This window comes from Anomaloglossus baeobatrachus, chromosome 9 (assembly GCF_048569485.1).
Source record: "Anomaloglossus baeobatrachus isolate aAnoBae1 chromosome 9, aAnoBae1.hap1, whole genome shotgun sequence".
NCBI lineage: Eukaryota > Metazoa > Chordata > Amphibia > Anura > Aromobatidae > Anomaloglossus > Anomaloglossus baeobatrachus.
In genome coordinates, this window is record NC_134361.1 from 680,377 (window position 1) to 700,539 (window position 20,163).

Here is a 20,163-nt window from a genome sequence, read left to right on the forward strand (position 1 = left end):
CGTTAAACTTCTGGTTCGCTCATATCTAGTGCTGACTCCTTACTATCATAGCTGCAATGCTTGCGGGTCCTGACCCCTTTCTATCTTTGCTGCGATGCTCTGCGGGTCCTGACCCATTTCTATCTTTGCTGCAATACTTGCGGTTCCTTACTCCTTTCTATCTTTTGTTTTGCGATGCTTGCGGGTCCTGACCCCTTTCTATCTTTGCTGCGATGCTTGCGGTTCCTGACCCCTTTCTATCTTTGCTGCGATGCTTGCGGTTCCTTACTCCTTTCTAGCTTTGTTTTGCGATGCTTGCGGTTCCTGACCCCTTTTTATCTTTGCTGCGATGCTTGCGGTTCCTTACTCCTTTCTATCTTTTGTTTTGCGATGCTTGCGGGTCCTGACCCCTTTCTATCTTTGCTGCGATGCTTGCGAGTCCTGACCCCTTTCTATCTTTGCTGCGATGCTTGCGGTTCCTGACCCCTTTCTATCTTTGCTGCGATGCTTGGGGGTCCAGACCCATTTCTAGCTTTACTGCGATGCTTGCGGTTCCTTACTCCTTTCTATCTTTGCTGCGATGCTCTGCGGGTCCTGACCCATTTCTATCTTTGCTGCGATGCTTGCGGGTCCTGACCCCTTTCTATCTTTGCTGCGATGCATGCGGGTCCTGACCCCTTTCTATCTTTGCTGCGATGCTTGCGAGTCCTGACCCCTTTCTATCTTTGCTGCGATGCTTGCGGGTCCTGACTCCTTGCCATCATATCCATATATTTGGGGACTAGATGTGGATCTGCAGGCTGTAGCCTGATATAGCTGTTACAGCCGGAAGGAAGACTTCTGAAAGCCAGGGAAGGAGTCTTGCGAGGATAATTTGCATATTCCCAGTGCCTTCTGGGATAACTGAAGAGTCACCGCGAGCTCAAGGAGAACCGGGTTTTGGCCGTTACAGCCGGAAGGAAGACTTCTGAATTTTAGCCTGTCTTCTTCATTGTGAGCGTGAGTGAGCAAAAATAAGTGTGAGTAGAATTGTTTGTATTTAGTTGTTTAATTACTTAACATTTGTTTAGTGCTATCCCCATTAGAAAATGTGCTCCACTATTGCTAATGCGATCCAGTGTACATCTTGTCTCATGTATGCAGTCCTTGAAAAGCCGTTCGAGGGTGCATACTGTTGTTGGAGGGTGCGTACTGTTGTTGGAGGGTGCGTACTGTTGTTGGAGGGTGCGTACTGTTGTTGGAGGGTGCGTACTGTTGTTGGAGGGTGCGTACTGTTGTTGGAGGGTGCGTACTGTTGTTGGAGGGTGCGTACTGTTGTTGGAGGGTGCGTACTGTTGTTGGAGGGTGCGTACTGTTGTTGGAGGGTGCGTACTGTTGTTGGAGGGTGCGTACTGTTGTTGGAGGGTGCGTACTGTTGTTGGAGGGTGCGTACTGTTGTTGGAGGGTGCGTACTGTTGTTGGAGGGTGCGTACTGTTGTTGGAGGGTGCGTACTGTTGTTGGAGGGTGCGTACTGTTGTTGGAGGGTGCGTACTGCTGTTGGAGGGTGCGTACTGCTGTTGGAGGGTGCATACTGTTGTTGGAGGGTGCATACTGTTGTTGGAGGGTGCATACTGTTGTTGGAGGGTGCATACTGTTGTTGGAGGGTGCATACTGTTGTTGGAGGGTGCATACTGTTGTTGGAGGGTGCATACTGTTGTTGGAGGGTGCATACTGTTGTTCGAGATGTGAGCAAGTTGCACATTTGGAAGCCCAGATACTGGATGTAAATGACCAGCTGGCAACTCTGAGATGCCTGAGCAATATGGAAAGGAGTTTGCTGCTCACTGAGCAGCAGCTTGCTGGGTCAGATGTGGGGGAGGATCGTAGTAGGGAGCGGCAGGACGGTGAGGTAGGTAGCTGGGTGACAGTTAGAAAGGGGGGTAAAGGGAAAAGTGCTAGGAAGGCTAGTCCTGAACTGACACACCCCAATAGGTTTGCAAACTTGGCAGATGAGGGGGATGTCCTTACAGGGGTAGCATTGCTGCAGCAAGGCATGACCTCTGAACGCCAGAGGAGTGTCTGCTCCAGTAAGGGGGGGAATAGGAGTGCAGGGCAGGCAAGACAGGTACTGGTAGTGGGGGACTCAATTATTAGGGGGACAGATAGGGCAATCTGTCACAAAGACAGGGATCGCCGAACAGTGTGTTGTCTTCCTGGCGCTCGAGTTCGGCACATCGCTGATCGGGTTGACAGATTACTGGGAGGGGCTGGGGAGGACCCAGCGGTCATTGTACACATTGGCACAAATGACAAAGTTAGAGGTAGGTGGAAGGTCCTTAAAGATGATTTCAGGGAATTAGGTTGTAAGCTTAAAGCATGGACCTCAAAGGTGGTATTTTCGGAAATACTTCCTGTGCCACGAGCCACACCAGAGAGGCAAAGAGAGATCAGGGAGGTTAACAGGTGGCTCAGGAATTGGTGTAGGAAAGAGGGTTTTGGGTTCCTGGAGAATTGAGCCGACTTTTCAGTTGGCTACAGATTCTATGCTAGGGATGGGCTGCATCTTAATGGGGAAGGTGCAGCTCTGCTGGGGCAGAAAATGGCTAGAAGGTTGGAGGAGTGTTTAAACTAGGAATGGGGGGCGAGGGTATTCACTTTATAGAAGGGGAATGTAGTGCAGATAGTGACCAGGGCACAAGTAATGAAATTGGGGGTGGTACGGGGGGAAGGGTTAGGACAGTTAATACAGTAAGCAGGAATACAGGTACAGAGTCATACGTAACGTGCATGTACACTAATGCCCGAAGCCTCACAAATAAGGTGGAGGAATTAGAATTAATATTGTTGGAAGAAAATGATGCTATAGTGGGGATATCAGAGACATGGCTGGATGAGAGCTATGACTGGGCTGTTAATTTACAGGGTTATAGCCTATTCAGGAATGACCGTACAAATAAGCGAGGGGGAGGTGTGTGTCTATATGTAACATCATCCTTAAAACCCATCCTGCGTGACCACATATGTGAGGGTACTGAGAATGTAGAGTCCCTATGGGTGGAGATAAGGGGGGGGAGAATGAATAATAAAATACTGATAGGGGTGTGTTATAAGACGCCGAATATTATGGAAGAGGTAGAGAATCTCCTCATAAAGCAAATTGATAAAGCAGCGAGTCTCGGAGAGGTAATTATTATGGGGGACTTTAACTATCCTGATATAAATTGGGGGAACAGAAACTTGCAGTTCCAGCAAAGGAAATAGATTTTTGATAACAATGAAAGATAATTACCTTTCACAAATGGTCCAGGACCCCACAAGAGGGGGAGCACTACTAGACCTTGTACTAACCAATAGGCCAGACCGCATATCAAATATACAAGTTGGGGGTTACTTGGGGAATAGTGATCACAAAATAATAAGTTTTCATGTATTCTTTAGTAAGATGTCTAGTAGAGGGGCTACAAGGACACTAAACTTCAGGAAAGCAAATTTTAAACGGTTGAGAGATGATCTTAGTGCAATAAACTGGGATGATGTACTAAGTAATAAAAGTACACAAAGCAAAAGGGAGACTTTTATGAGCATCCTGAATAGGGCTTGTGCAGAAAATATACCCTATGGGAACAAACATGCTAGAAATAGGAGGAAACCCCTATGGCTAAATAGAGCTGTAAGGGAAGCAATAAAAGAAAAACAGCCTTAAAAGAATTAAAGAGGGTAGGTAAGGGATGAGGCATTATATAATTATAGAAAATTAAATAAAATATGAAAAAAGCAAATTAAGTTAGCTAAGTTTGAGACAGAGAGACTCATTGCGAGAGAAAGTAAAAATAATCCTAAAATATTCTTTAACTACATAAACAGTAAAAAACTGAAAAGCGATAGTGTTGGCCCCCTTAAAAATAGTCTTGGTGAAATGGTGGAAGGAGATGAGGGTAAAGCCAACCTGCTGAATGACTTTTTTTCTACGGTTTTTATACAAGAAAATGCCATGGCAGATGACATGACCAGTGATGCCATAAATTCACCCTTGAATATTACCTGCTTAACCCAGCAGGAAGTACGCCGCCGCCTCGAAATCACTAAGGTTGACAAATCTCCGGGCCCGGATGGCATACACCCCAGAGTACTACAGGAATTGAGTTCTGTGATAGATAGACCATTATTTTTAATCTTCTCAGATTCCTTAATAACAGGGTCGGTACCGCAGGACTGGCGCATAGCAAATGTGGTGCCAATATTCAAAAAGGGGACAAAAACTGAGCCGGGAAATTATAGGCCGGTAAGTTTAACCTCTACGGTTGGTAAAATCCTTGAGGGTTTCTTCAGAGATGCTATACTGGAGTATCTCAAGAAAAATAACCTTATGACAGAGTATCAACATGGGTTTATGAGGGATCGATCCTGTCAAACTGATCAGCTTCTATGAAGAGGTAAGTTCAAGCCTGGACCAGGGAAATGCAGTGGATGTTGTGTATATGGACTTTTCAAAAGCTTTTGATACGGTGCCACACAAAAGGTTGGTACATAAAATGAGAATAATGGGGATAGGGGAAAATATGTGTAACTGGGTTAAAAACTGGCTCAGTGATAGGAAACAAAGGGTGGTTATTAATGGTACGTACTCGGACTGGGTCTCAGTTCATAGTGGGGTACCACAGGGGTCAGTATTGGGCCCACGTCTTTTCAACATATTTATAAATGACCTTGTTGGGGGCATGCGGAGTAGAATTTCAATATTTGCAGATGATACTAAACTCTGCAGGGTAATCAATACAGAGGAGGATAATTTTACCGTATTTTTCGGACTATAAGACGCACCGGACTATAAGACGCACCCTGGTTTTAGAGGAGGAAAATAAAACTTTAAGCAAAAAATGTGGTCATGACACACTGTTATGGGGCGAGGATCTGCTGCTGAAACTGTTATGGGGGTAATGTCCCCAAATTCTCTACTAAGGTACCCCATTCTGGTAATGATCCTCCTGCCTTGTATATGATCCTGCTATAAACCCCCATCCAGCCTGTTCACATACCCCCCCATCCAGCCTGTTCACATATCCCCCCCATCCAGCCTGTTCACATACCCCCCCCATCCAGCCTGTTCACATACCCCCCCCCATCCAGCCTGTTCACATACCCCCCCATCCAGCCTGTTCACATACCCCCCCCATCCAGCCTGTTCACATACCCCCCCATCCAGCCTGTTCACATACCCCCCCATCCAGCCTGTTCACATACCCCCCCATCCAGCCTGTTCACATACCCCCCCATCCAGCCTGTTCACATACCCCCCCCCCATCCAGCCTGTTCACATACCCCCCCATCCAGCCTGTTCACATACCCCCCCCCCATCCAGCCTGTTCACATACCCCCCCCCCATCCAGCCTGTTCACATACCCCCCCCATCCAGCCTGTTCACATACCCCCCCCATCCAGCCTGTTCACATACCCCCCCATCCAGCCTGTTCACATACCCCCCCCCATCCAGCCTGTTCACATACCCCCCCATCCAGCCTGTTCACATACCCCCCCCCCTCCAGCCTGTTCACATACCCCCCCCCATCCAGCCTGTTCACATGCCCCCCCCATCCAGCCTGTTCACATGCCCCCCCCATCCAGCCTGTTCACATGCCCCCCCCATCCAGCCTGTTCACATGCCCCCCCCCATCCAGCCTGTTCACATGCCCCCCCCATCCAGCCTGTTCACATACCCCCCCCATCCAGCCTGTTCACATACCCCCCCCCCCATCCAGCCTGTTCACATGCCCCCCCCCCATCCAGCCTGTTCACATGCCCCCCCCATCCAGCCTGTTCACATGCCCCCCCCATCCAGCCTGTTCACATACCCCCCCCATCCAGCCTGTTCACATACCCCCCCCCATCCAGCCTGTTCACATACCCCCCCATCCAGCCTGTTCACATACCCCCCCCATCCAGCCTGTTCACATACCCCCCCATCCAGCCTGTTCACATACCCCCCCATCCAGCCTGTTCACATACCCCCCCCATCCAGCCTGTTCACATACCCCCCCCCATCCAGCCTGTTCACATACCCCCCCCCATCCAGCCTGTTCACATACCCCCCCCCATCCAGCCTGTTCACATACCCCCCCATCCAGCCTGTTCACATACCCCCCCCATCCAGCCTGTTCACATACGCACCCCCCCCATCCAGCCTGTTCACATACTCCCATCCTGCTATATGCCCCCATCGTGCTCATATACCATCCTGGTATATGGCCTGTATCCTATAGCACAGAGAACAAAAATAAACGTTTATACTCACCTTTTCCTCACTCCCTGCAGCACCGATCATCTTCCTCTCTGGCACGCTGACCTGTGTGTGTGGAGCCGTTCCCCTGCTGCATCGCGATGTCTTCCTGTCTGTGCCGATCAGCTGACCAGCTCAGCACAGATCAGCTGACCGGCACAAACAGGAAGACATCGCGTGCAGCAGGGGGCGGCTCCACACACGGGGACGGGTGAGTGTACTGATTCACTGCACCCCGCGCTGGTAATGACGCGCGGGGGGCAGTGAATACAGCCGCACATGATCACTCCAGGCTGTAATTGCCAGGGGTGATCATGCGGCCGGCTCTTTGCTATGCGCGCGTCCCCGCTCGTCCTCCCGTCCACCTGTCAGCGCCGGCTTCTGCGCTGAGAGATGGCCGGGAGGATGGGCGTGCATATGTAATGAGCGGGCCCACGTGGTCACGGCAGGCGCTGCTGCTGCCTGCTCGTGTCCCCGATGACCCGCTCCACCACAGCACCCTCGTTCCCGGCCGCAGCCCTATAGTCAGACCATAAGACGCACCCCCAACTTTCCCCCAACATTTGGGGGAAAAAAAGTGCGTCTTATGGTCCGAAAAGTACGGTATATTACAGGGAGATTTATGTAAATTGGAGGATTGGGCTGAGAAGTGGCAATTGTAAGACGCACCGGACCATAAGACGCACCCTGGTTTTAGAGAAGGAAAATAGGAAAATAAAATTTTAAGCAAAAAATGTGGTCATGACACACTTATGGGGCGAGGATCTGCTGCTGACACACTATTATGGGGGTAATGTCCCCAAATTCTCTAGTAAGGTACCCCATCCTGGTAATGATTCTCCTGCCTTGTATATAATCCCCATCCTTATATTTATTTTTATATATAATATATATATGTGTGTGTATGTATGTATGTGTGAGTCCCTCATCCTGCTATATGTGCCTCATCCTGCTATAGGTCACCCATCATCCTGCTATATGTCCCCCATCATCCTGCTATATGTCCCCCATCATCCTCCTCACATGTGCCCCATCATCCTCCTCACATGTGCCCCATCATCCTGCTCACATGTGCCCCATTATCCTGCTCATATTTGCCCCATTATCCTGCTCATATTTGCCCCATCATCCTGCTCATATTTGCCCCATCATCCTGCTCACATTTGCCCCATCATCCTGCTCACATGTGCCCCATCATCCTGCTCACATGTGCCCCATCATCCTGCTCACATGTGCCCCATCATCCTGCTCACATGTGCCCCATCATCCTGCTCACATGTGCCCCATCATCCTGCTCACATGTGCCCCATCATCCTGCTCACATGTGCCCCATCATCCTGCTCACATGTGCCCCATCATCCTGCTCACATGTGCCCCATCATCCTGCTCACATTTGCCCCATCATCCTGCTCATATTTGCCCCATCATCCTGCTCATATTTGCCCCATCATCCTGCTCATATTTGCCCCATCATCCTGCTCACATGTGCCCCATCATCCTGCTCACATGTGCCCCATCATCCTGCTCACATGTGCCCCATCATCCTGCTCACATGTGCCCCATCATCCTGCTCACATGTGCCCCATCATCCTGCTCACATGTGCCCCATCATCCTGCTCACATGTGCCCCATCATCCTGCTCACATGTGCCCCATCATCCTGCTCACATGTGCCCCATCATCCTGCTCACATGTGCCCCATCATCCTGCTCACATTTGCCCCATCATCCTGCTCACATTTGCCCCATCATCCTGCTCACATGTGCCCCATCATCCTGCTCACATTTGCCCCATCATCCTGCTCACATGTGCCCCATCATCCTGCTCACATGTGCCCCATCATCCTGCTCACATTTGCCCCATCATCCTGCTCACATTTGCCCCATCATCCTGCTCACATTTGCCCCATCATCCTGCTCATATTTGCCCCATCATCCTGCTCATATTTGCCCCATCATCCTGCTCATATTTGCCCCATCATCCTGCTCACATGTGCCCCATCATCCTGCTCACATGTGCCCCATCATCCTGCTCACATGTGCCCCATCATCCTGCTCACATGTGCCCCATCATCCTGCTCACATGTGCCCCATCATCCTGCTCATATTTGCCCCATCATCCTGCTCATATGTGCCCCATCATCCTGCGGAACACACATAAAAAAAATAAATTAAACATTTATATTCACCTTTCCTCGCTCCACGCAGCGTCGCTTTTCCTCAGTCTGTGCCGGCAGCTCATCGCTGTGAGCCCCGTTAGTCTCTACACAGCGCGGCCGGCAATCAGGAGGACATCGCGGTGCTGCGGGGAACGGTGAGTAATGTGCACTGATTCACTGCACCCCGCGCTGATGATGATGCGCGGGGAGCAGTGAATACAGCCGCACATGATCACTCCTGGCTGTAGTTGCCAGGGGTGATCACGGCTGGCTGTTTACTTCGCGCGCGTCCCCGCTCATAACCCCGCCCACCTGTCAGCGCTGAGAGATGGGCGGGAGGATGGGCGTGCATATGTAATGAGCGGGCCCACGTGGTCACGGCAGGCGCTGCTGCCTGTTCGTGCCCCGATGACCCGCTCCACCGCAGCACCCTCATTCCCCGCAGCCATGCCCTACATTCAGACCATTAGACGCACCCCCCACTTTCCCCCAACATTTGGGGGAAAAAAAGTGCGTCTTATGGTCCGAAAAATACGATAGATAAATGTAAGGTCATGCACTTGGGTAGAGGAAATAACATTTATGATTATGTACTTAATTGTAGAACACTGGGTAAAACAGACACAGAAAAAGACTTGGGTGTATGGGGGGATGGTAAACTTCACTTTAGTGGCCAGTGTCAGGCAGCTGCTGCCAGGGCTAATAAAATAATGGGATGTATTAAAAGAGGTAGAAGTGTTCATGAAAAAAATATAGTTCTACCTCTGTACAAGTCACTAGTGCGACCGCACTTATATACTGTGTACAATTCTGGTCACCGATATATAAGAAGGACATAGCTGAACTGGAGAGGGTGCAGAGAAGACCACCAAGATTATTAGAGGAATGGGGGGGCTGCAATACCAAGACAGGAAAAACGAAGGCTTAGGGGGGATCTAATCACAATGTATAAATATATGAGGGGACAGTACAGAGACCTTTCCAAAGATCTCTTTACACCTAGGCCTGCGACTGGAACACGGGGGCATCCGCTACGTCTTGAGGAAAGAAGGTTTAATCATAATCACAGACGAGGATTCTTTACTGTACGAGCAGTGAGACTATGGAACTCTCTGCCGCATGATGTTGTAATGAGGGAGTCACTACTAACATTTAAGCAGAGCCTGGACGCCTTTCTTGAAAAATGTAATATTACCAGTTATGTATATTAGATTTTATGACAGGGTATTGATCCAGGGAACTAGTCTGATTGCCGGATGTGGACGAAGGAAGGACATTTTTTCCCCATTGGAACTTGTTTGCCACATTGGGGTTTTTTTTTGCCTTCCTCTGGATCAACATGTTAGGCTACGGGTTGAACTAGATGGACTTAGAGTCTCCCTTCAACCTTAAAAACTATGATACTATGATATGTTTCGTGGCCTCGGGTGTCGCTGGCTCAGTGGTCGTCATTGCTTGTGGCCAGTCCTAGGCACCACGTCCCACCATGGCTCGCACCACCCGTATTCTTGGAGGTGACCCAGTCTTCTAGACGTCCCAGTGTTGCCTTGCGCTTTCCCGTGTTTCCTGACTACATCTCCTGGTGTTTTGTGTCACGGCTGATCGTGTTTGCCGGTGATTAGATGAATATTGGATGCGGAGATTCCGGAAGGATCCGCGCTTCTGACTCCGCCCGCTCTGGGAATCTAACAATTGTGTCTTGTGTCTTGTGCAGCTGAAGTGCTGTGGGGTGAAATCTTACACGGACTGGGGGCAGAGCCCGTATTACAAGACTAGCGGAATTCCCCAAAGCTGCTGTGCAAAGCCAGAAAACTGCACGCAGGACGCTCTGAAGGACATGGTGAAGGCCAAGGAGGTCGTCTTCACAGACGTAAGTGACACGCGTGACGCATAACACTGCCGTGGCTCGCTGTGCCGTTGTGATATCAAATCACAGGAACCTCTCACCCAAGGCTGACAACTCCATTTCATCCAAAATTCTGTTGTCAGGGAACTTGTGAGCAGCAGTCACCAAAACAATGACATTGCAGGGTGGAAACGTTCTGCCCTCTTATTGGCTGTGATTGTATAATGTCTGGGAATATGTGGAAATAAGGCTGCAAGTGCCCAATCAGCGCTGCCTCTGTGATGGTGTGATATTGTGGGTTCTGTATCATGTTGTATAGGTTCATATTTTAGGCATGGTGCTCTGTCCATTCTATGTATTATTTGTGCTGTCTGCAGGGTTATAACCCCCTGCAGTGCTTCTGTCCCTAGGTTTGGGGGAGGGGGGCCTGGAATCCACCCAAACTCTGTTTACATGGGGGATTATTCAGTCAGGCTGGGAAGGACAAGAGACAAACAGGAAGATTCAGCCTCTGGGGGAAAAGCTGTGGCTACAGGCAGCACCCTAGAGAGCCGTTGAGAAACCCTGATTTTCCTGGAAAAGGATTGTCGGGAGGATTGTGACTGATCCCCGGGACATTTATCCCATTACTGGACTACTTTACCCTCTGTGTGGTGGATAATCTTATGGATTTTCTGATTTGGTTGGAATAAAGGATTGTTGGATTGCTCACTCATCTCTCACTCTGTTGATTGTGTGATATCGGAGAAGGACCGTGTGGCACCCTCCAAGTGCCCAATCAGCCCTGCACACCCAGCGCTGCCTCCAAGTGCCCAATCAGCCCTGCACACCCAGCGCTGCCTCAAAGTGCCTCATGTCTGTGCAGAGTTGTTGAGAAGAGATGTCGGTCAAGGAGGTGGCACGTGGTGGATAATGTGCTTGCGCTGGATTAGTGCACTTGGTTTCCCTACTAGACATTTCTTCCCCATTTGCATGAGGGGGGGGTGCGCGTCCGATTTCTACTTTTCGTGTCTATTGTACAGATAGAAATGGTCACGTACAGTGCACAGCTATCTCGGCTGGTCTATAGAGCAGCAGTGAATAGGTGGAACCAATATGGTCTGCAGTGTAGAAAATGGAGATCAGAACCACCATTCTCATGACCGGTAGGGGCCACAGCAATTCAGCGGAAATGTAGGTTAGGGGTTCTGTGAAGTACTGGAGCCCAGTATCTATCAGATGAACCTGGGGGTGAATTAGGGTTTTGGCCCATGATACGTATCCAGAATGTGCAACTACAACAGAACTGGTCTGTAATGATCAGAAGCAATCGCTGACCTGGCAATCTTTCAGTGGTTGGTTGTCGGAGTCTTCTGTGCTTTACTGGTATATTATGTATGGGTGGGGGAGATTTTCCATATATTTCACTGGAGATTTTACCATTTCGATTTCAATCTTAGGGCTGCATCTCTAAAGTGACTTTCGTGATGGAGTCTCGGATGGGCATTGTAGCAGGAATTTCGTTTGGAATCGCTTGTTTCCAGGTGAGTGTGAACTGGAATTGAGCATTCTCTGGACCGTGTGTAAGCGCACATTGTGCCTGTGAACACCAACAATGGTTCCCATAGATCGATGACCTTCCTTACCATTTATACGCAGGGTTCCTCTCCTTCCTTACCACTTATACACAGGAGCCCTCTCCTTCCTTACCACTTATACACAGGGTTCCTCTCCTTCCTTGCCGCTTATGCATAAGGACCTTCTCCTTCCTTACCACTTATACACAGGGTTCCTCTCCTTCCTTACCACTTATACACAGGAGCCCTCTCCTTCCTTACCACTTATACACAGGGACCCTCTCCTTCCTTACCACTTATGCATAAGAACCCTCTCCTTCCTTACCACTTATACACAGTAGCCCTCTTTTTCCTTACCACTTATACACAGGGTTCCTCTCCTTCCTTACCACTTATACACAGGGTTCCTCTCCTTCCTTACCATTTATACGCAGGGTTTCTCTCCTTCCTTACCACTTATACACAGGAGCCCTCTCCTTCCTTACCACTTATACACAGGGTTCCTCTCCTTCCTTGCCACTTATGCATAAGGACCCTCTCCTTCCTTACCACTTATACACAGGAGCCCTCTCCTTCCTTACCACTTATACACAGGGTTCCTCTCCTTCCTTACCACTTATGCATAAGAACCCTCTCCTTCCTTACCACTTATGCATAAGGACCCTCTCCTTACTTACCACTTATACACAGTAGCCCTCTTTTTCCTTACCACTTATACACAGGGTTCCTCTCCTTCCTTACCGCTTATACACAGGGTTCCTCTCCTTCCTTACCACTTATACACAGGGTTCCTCTCCTTCCTTACCACTTATACACAGGGTTCCTCTCCTTCCTTACCACTTATACACAGGAGCCCTCTCCTTCCTTACCACTTATACACAGGGTTCCTCTCCTTCCTTACCATTTATACACAGGAGCCCTCTCCTTCCTTACCACTTATGCAAAAGGACCCTCTCCTTCCTTACCACTTATGCACAAGGACCCTCTCCTTCCTTACCACTTATACACAGGGTTCCTCTCCTTCCTTACCACTTATACACAGGGTTCCTCTCCTTCCTTACCACTTATACACAGGGTTCCTCTCCTTCCTTACCACTTATACACAGGGTTCCTCTCCTTCCTTACCACTTATACACAGGGTTCCTCTCCTTCCTTACCACTTATACACAGGAGCCTCTCCTTCCTTACCACTTATGCACAAGGACCCTCTCCTTCCTTACCACTTATACACAGGGTTCCTCTCCTTCCTTACCACTTATACACAGGGTTCCTCTCCTTCCTTACCACTTATACACAGGGTTCCTCTCCTTCCTTACCACTTATACACAGGGTTCCTCTCCTTCCTTACCACTTATACACAGGGTTCCTCTCCTTCCTTACCATTTATACACCGGAGTCCTCTCCTTCCTTACCATTTATACACAGGAGCCCTCTCCTTCTTTACCATTTATACACAGGGTTCCTCTTCTTTCTTTACCATTTATGCACAGGGTTCCTCTCCTTCCTTACCATTTATACACAAGGGTCCTCTCCTTCCTTATCACTTATACACAGGGTTCTTCTCCTTCCTTACCATTTATACACAGGAGCCCTCTCCTTCCTTACCACATATACACAGGAGCCCTCTCCTTCCTTACCACTTATGCACAAGGACCCTCTCCTTCCTTACCATTTATACACAGGAGTCCTCTCCTTCCTTACCACTTATACACAGGGTTCCTCTCCTTCCTTACCACATATACACAGGAGCCCTCTCCTTCCTTACCACTTATGCACAAGGACCCTCTCCTTCCTTACCATTTATACACAGGAGTCCTCTCCTTCCTTACCATTTATACACAGGAGCCCTCTCCTTCCTTACCACTTATTATTATTATTATTTATTATTATAGCGCCATTTATTCCATGGCGCTTTACAAGTGAAAGAGGGTATACGTACAACAATCATTAACAGTACAAGACAGACTGGTATAGGAGGAGAGAGGACCCTGCCCGCGAGGGCTCACAGTCTACAGGGAATGGGTGATGGTACAATAGGTGAGGACAGAGCTGGTTGCGCAGTGGTCTACTGGACTGAGGGCTATTGTAGGTTGTAGGCTTGTTGGAAGAGGTGGGTCTTGAGGTTTCTCTTGAAGCTATGCACAAGGACCCTCTCCTTCCTTACCACTTATACACAGGGTTCCTCTCCTTCCTTAATACTTTTACACTGCGGCCTTCTTTATGTCTTATACACCAGGCTCCTCATCCTTGCCTCCCTGACCACTTTTACATTGTGTTGTTGCCTTCCTTGCCACTAATACACAGGGGTCTCTCTATATTTACCCCTTTTATGCTCAGGGATCCCCTCCTTCCTTAACACTTATATAAAGGGATGTTTTCCTTCCTAACTGCTTACGTTGGTATCTTTGCCTTTCTTAACACGTGTACATTGATGTCCTTGCCTTCCTTGCTACTGATGTACAGAGGTCCTCGTCCTCATTCTTTGCCACTTTTTCACAGGGGTCTTCTCCTTCCTTACTCTTAACACACAGCGGTACTCTTATTCTTTCCCACATATATCCAGAGGTCTTTTCCTTCCTAACCATGTCTACATTGGTGTCCTTGCCTTCCTTACCACTTATACACCGGGGTCTTTCCTTTGCACTTATAAACAGGGATCCTCTCTTTCCTTAATAGTTTAGACACAGGGGACCTGGCCTTTTTTACCTGGCCTCATTCTTGCCTTCCTTATCAAACTTACATTGTGTCCTTGCCTTAGTTACTCATACAAAAGGGTCCTTTCTTTACTACCTATACTGAGGGGTCTTCTCCTTCCTTACCACTTATACACAGAAGCCCTCTCCTTCCTTACCATTTATTCACAGGGTTCCTCTCCTTCCTTACCACTTATACACAGAAGCCTTCTCCTTCCTTACCATTTATACACAGGGTTCCTCTCCTTCCTTACCACTTATACACAGAGGTCTTCTCCTGCTTTACTTCTTGAACACAGGGGTCCCTTCCTTTCTTACCACTTATACACCAGGCTCCTCTCCTTTCTTACCACTTATACACAGGGGTCCCTTCCTTTCTTACCACTTATACACCGGGTTCCTCTCCTTCCTTACTAATGATACACAGAGGTCCTGTTCTTGCTTACCACTTATACACAGGGTTCTCTCCTTCCTTATCACTTACAGTGGGTACGGAAAGTATTCAGACTCCTTTAAATTTTTCACTCTTTGTTTGATTTTAGTCATTTCGTAAATTCTCATTAATGTGCACTCTTCTTGTCAGAAAAACCCCCAGAAATGTAGAGATTTTTGCAAATTTATTAAACAAGAAAAACTGAAATATCACATGGTGATAAGTATTCGGCCCCCTTGCTCAGACACTCATATGCAAGTCCCATGCTGCCCATTTCCTTGTGATCCTCCTTGAGATGGTTCTGCTCCTTCATTGGGGTCCAGCTGTGTGTAATTACACTGATAGGACATGATTTGGAAAGGTGCACACCTGTCTATATAAGACCTCACAGCTCACACTGCATGTCACACCAAATGACAATCATGAGGTCAAAGGAACTGCCCAAGGAGCTCAGAGACAGAATTGTGGCAAGGCACAGATCTGGCCAAGGTTACAAAAGAATTTCTGCAGTACTCAAGGCTCCTAAGAGCCCAGTGGCCACCATAATCCTTAAATGGAAGAAGTTTGGGACCAGCAGAACTCTTCCTAGACTTGGCCGTCCAGCCAAACTGAGCAATTATGGGAGAAGAGCCTTGGTGAGAGGTAAAGAAGAATCCCAAGATCACTGTGGCTGAGCTCCAGAGATGCAGTAGGGAGATGGGAGAAAGTTCCACAAAGTCAACTATCACTGCAGCCTCCACCAGTCGGGCCTTTATGGCAGAGTGGCCCCACGGAAGCCTCTCCTCAGTGCAAAACATATGAAAGCCGCATAGAGTTTGCAAAAAAACACATGAAGGACTCCCAGACTATGAGAAATAAGATTCTCTGCTCTGATGAGACGAAGATAGAACTTTCTGGTGATGATTCTAAGCAGTATGTGTTTAGAAAACCAGGTACTGCTAATCACCTGCCCAATACAATCCCCACAGTGAAGCATGGTGGAGGCAGCATCATGCCATGGGGGCAGGGACAGGACGACTGGCTGCAATTGAAGGAAAGATGAATGCGGCCAAGTACAGAGATATCCTGGAAGAAAACCTCTTCCGGAATGATCTGGACCTCAGACTTGGCTGAAGCTTCACCTTCCAACAAGACAATGACCCTAAGCACACATCTAAAATAACAAAGGAGTGGCTTCAGAACAACTCTGTGACCATTACTGACCGGCCCAGCCAGAGCCCTGACCTAAACCCAATTGAGCATCTCTGGGGAGACCTGAAAATGGCTTCCACCAACCTTCACCATCCACCCTGACGGCACTGGAGAGGATCTGCCAGGAAGAATGGCAGAGGATCCCCAAATCCAGGACCCCAAGAAGACTCATGGCTGTACTAGCTCAAAAGGAGGGCGCTTCTACTCAATACTGAGCAAAGGGGCTGAATACTTATGACCATGCGATATTTCAGTTTTTCTTGTTTAATAAATTTGCAAAACTTTCTACATTTTTGTTTTTTTTTCTGTCAAGATGGGGGATGGGGTGCAGAGTCTACAATAATGAGGAAATAATGTACCAAATGGCTGCAATGAAACAGAGGGAAAAATGTAAAGGGGTTTGAATACTTTCCGTACCCACTGTATACACTGAGGAAATCACTTTTTTTTTTCTTTTGTAGATCTTTCAAATGCCTATACTTAATGTGACACTGAATATTTTTGAAGCATAGCCATGTTGTTCCTAACCTCTTTGTGCTGGATTTCCCCTCTGCCCTTATTTTTCCGTGTGTGAATAGTGTGTCCTGCAGTTTTTAGGGGATGCTGTAAGGGGACATTTACAGGAAGCTTTTTTTGAGTGCATCTGCTTTTACAATACAGTTAACAGCCACTGTCTCACAGTGCTGACCGACTCTCTACCTGTAGAGACTGTCTCACACCACTGACTGACTCTCTACCTGTAAATTATTGTCTCACAGCACTGACTGACTCTCTACCTGTAGAGACTGTCTCACACCACTGACTGACTCTCTACCTGTAAATTATTGTCTCACAGCACTGACTGACTCTCTACCTGTAAATTATTGTCTCACAGCACTGACTGACTCTCTACCTGTAAACACTGTCTCACAGCACTGACTGACTCTCTACCTGTAAAGACTCTCACAACACTGACTGACTCTCTACCTGTAAAGATTGTCTCACAGTACTGGCTGACACTCTACTTGTAAAGATTGTCTCACGGTACTGACTGACTCTACCTGTAAAGACTGTCTCACAGTACTGACTCTACCTGTAAAGATTGTCTCGTGGTACTGGCTGACTCTCCACCTGTAAAGATTGTCTTGCGGTACTGACTACCTGTAAAGACTGTTTCGCGGTACTGACTCTCCACCTGTAAAGATTGTCTCGCGGTACTGGCTGACTCTACCTGTAAAGATTGTCTCGCGGTACTGGCTGACTCTTTACGTGTTGATGGTTTATTCTTCTTACGCATGACTTGATGTGATTTACAAATTCTCGATTTTCGTTCTGCAGCTTGTGGGAATGTTTCTGGCCTGCTGCCTGTCACGATATATTACCAACAACCAGTATGAGATGGTGTAGGCCGCATCTGGATTTCAGGATAAAGGTAGTATATGCAATACATGACGATCTTGTTCTATCCGGAAGGACGATGAATAGTGGAGTCCATGATACCGGAGTGAACGGACTGTAGGATTTCTTCCATTATTTTGGAGGGATGATTGTAATCGTTTCATTTTCGGATTTTTTCATTTCAGGAAAGTGCCTTTATTTTTCTGGCTGTGCGGATACTCGTATTTGTAACCTCACAAGATCTCAGGACTGCTTAAAACATTTTCCATGAAACCATTCTTCCAGGATCTACTCTCCTCGGGGATCTTCCACCAGTGCATTGTTTTTAGATCCTTCATCTAGATCTGGTTAGACTTTTACCCTGGAGATCAGTATTATTGAGGTTCTTGAGGACGGAAGTGGGACCATTTTTCTGCGACATGCTCCTTACCATTACATACAATGATGAATTTATTATATTCTTTTATGGAAAATGACGATGTTCACAATGAAAGTCAAGGAACCGTGGTACGGCTTACTTACCCGGATGTGTCCGACGTTGCATCCACAAAGACCTGATGAGTACTGTCGCTTCAGGCTGAAGTCCATGTTAGTCCTAGCTGAATGTCTGGATTTACTGGGAACGCCCTGCCCGGGATGGCGGAGCAGATCCATGGCAGTAAGCGGCCTGCGCGCTGTCAGCTGTACAAACCATCAGGAGTGCAATTTAATCAACCCCTTTTCTCCAGATTTTAGGTGTAGAAAGGTCAACATTTTCCTTACTTCATTACGTTAGCATTTTAAAGAGGCAGGGCCTCCATATAATCAACAGAATCACTTTTGAGATTTTTCAATAAAGGAAGTTGGTCCAAATGATTCCTGCATGGTACAATAAGAAAGGCAGACGGTATCGCCCTCCCTCCGCTCCGGACGCAGCTCCTGTCCGGCGCACATCCCTGCAGCAGCCGATCACAGCCCAGCAGCTCTGCCACCGGTGGAGGCAAAACCCAAAGATGTGTTGGCTGACTGCTCTGTGTCTGTTATTTGACGATGACGGAATAATTCAGGGTCCACCTTCCTGAAGATGGACAACCCTTTTTAATAAATTTGGTACATTTTACTCAAATATACTTAGGTTAAAGAATGTAATGGTGTCTAAGTAAATTTCCCTCATGTTTTTAATAGAAAAGCAGAATGTTGTTCCGAGTACTTCTGCCCGGTGATATTAGTCATAGCTTCCGAGGTTTTTATAATATAGCCACTGTCTGTGTACCACGAAAACAGTATTGGGGCACAGGGGGATTCTGCACACTACACACCAACACTAAGATGGGGCACAAACTGATATTCAGTACTTGCGGATGATCCCATCCATCCTAATAGGCTTCCACTTCATAGCAAACGTCTTAAAGACCTCTCTCTGGATCTCAATAGAGCAGTGTCACTATCTCCATATACAAGATGTTGTGGTGCCGATGCCGGAGCGTCAGGATTGTGTAACAATAGAGAAAATGCCATTCTGTAAAATAAAGGCTTTATTACAAATCCATCCAGAAATGCACAGTCTTGCAGGTTTTTGGGATGGTTCACATATCCGTTATATGCAGCTTGTGCTCCATCACAATGCATGGTCGGATCAGAGACTTTCCTGACTCGACATCATCTATGCTACAAGGCGGTTAGTTCGGTCAGGAGACTTGTTGTGCTCCACATATTGTGGACATGTGAGCCCGACCCAAGCGGTATCATTATCATCACCGCTACCCATATCATATCCATGGATTGGGTCTCTGTGTCTTTAAGCTGATGGTGATCATGATAGAGCAGCGGTGGGGGAGGATATTCACTGCATGCCTGTCTCCGATATTCACATGTGGATACATGGACAGCCGGGACATTTCTCGACATACCAAGAATGTGTTCAATTTTCCTCCTCCTTGGATATGTAACACACTGATGACGTCCGTGCCGTGCCAGTGGATGTATTGTGTTCATTCTCTCCCATCAGTGAAAGTTTATAGTCTATAATATGCACACATACATATATAGGCTATATATATATATATATACATATATAGGCTATATATATATATATATATATATATATATATATATATATATATATAATATATAGTGTGTGTGTGGTCAGCCCCTCGTCACCAGATTCTGGGATCGATCTTGCTGCGTTCTGTGGTTGGAGTCATTTTCATAAGATGTAGTATCCAGTGTAATGTCTGCATTGAGCGCTCTTCAGAATCCGCCTCTTTGTATTTTTGTCATCCTATGAGATGCCGTGCGTTCCCTTCCTTAAGTTTCTTGCTTCCTGCAGTTCTGTATCTTGTACTTGTCTACCTGAAATAAAGGGAATGTAAAGTGATTATCAGTATTCTGTAAGATAGCCACTCATGTACAATAAAGTTGTCTTTCTTCTAAGATGTAGTTAAATTGTTTTTATTTTTCAGTAACAGAACCACGTAGGGAATCCGTGGGCCTTATACATAGCAGTAGGACCAAACAGAAGATATTCGCCTCGTCTGTGAAAAATGTGTAACTTGCTTCTAGCAAACCTCCCAACGTTTGATGAGCAGAAGAGGGATAAATTATGCAGCGCAGCAAGTTTTGACCATGCCCCTAGCCACATCCATTTGCCATTTCTTTCTCCCTTGGCAGGAGGAGTTGTCAGAGGGGCGGTGGCAGT

The 20,163-nt window shown here is 47.5% G+C and overlaps 1 protein-coding gene across 1 annotated transcript in view; it reads left to right on the top strand.

Moving 5' to 3' along the window:
• The window catches only part of TSPAN6 (tetraspanin 6), a 56,872-nt gene extending 36,974 nt beyond the window's left edge, over positions 1-19,898 (top strand). The window contains exons 5-8 of the mRNA XM_075323046.1: positions 10,105-10,260; positions 11,676-11,759; positions 17,427-17,520; positions 17,672-19,898. Of these exons, the coding sequence (XP_075179161.1) occupies positions 10,105-10,260; positions 11,676-11,759; positions 17,427-17,495 (309 nt within the window). The 3' untranslated portion in view covers positions 17,496-17,520; positions 17,672-19,898. The remainder of the gene's footprint in view (positions 1-10,104; positions 10,261-11,675; positions 11,760-17,426; positions 17,521-17,671) is intronic.
• Positions 19,899-20,163: the final 265 nt, after the last annotated feature.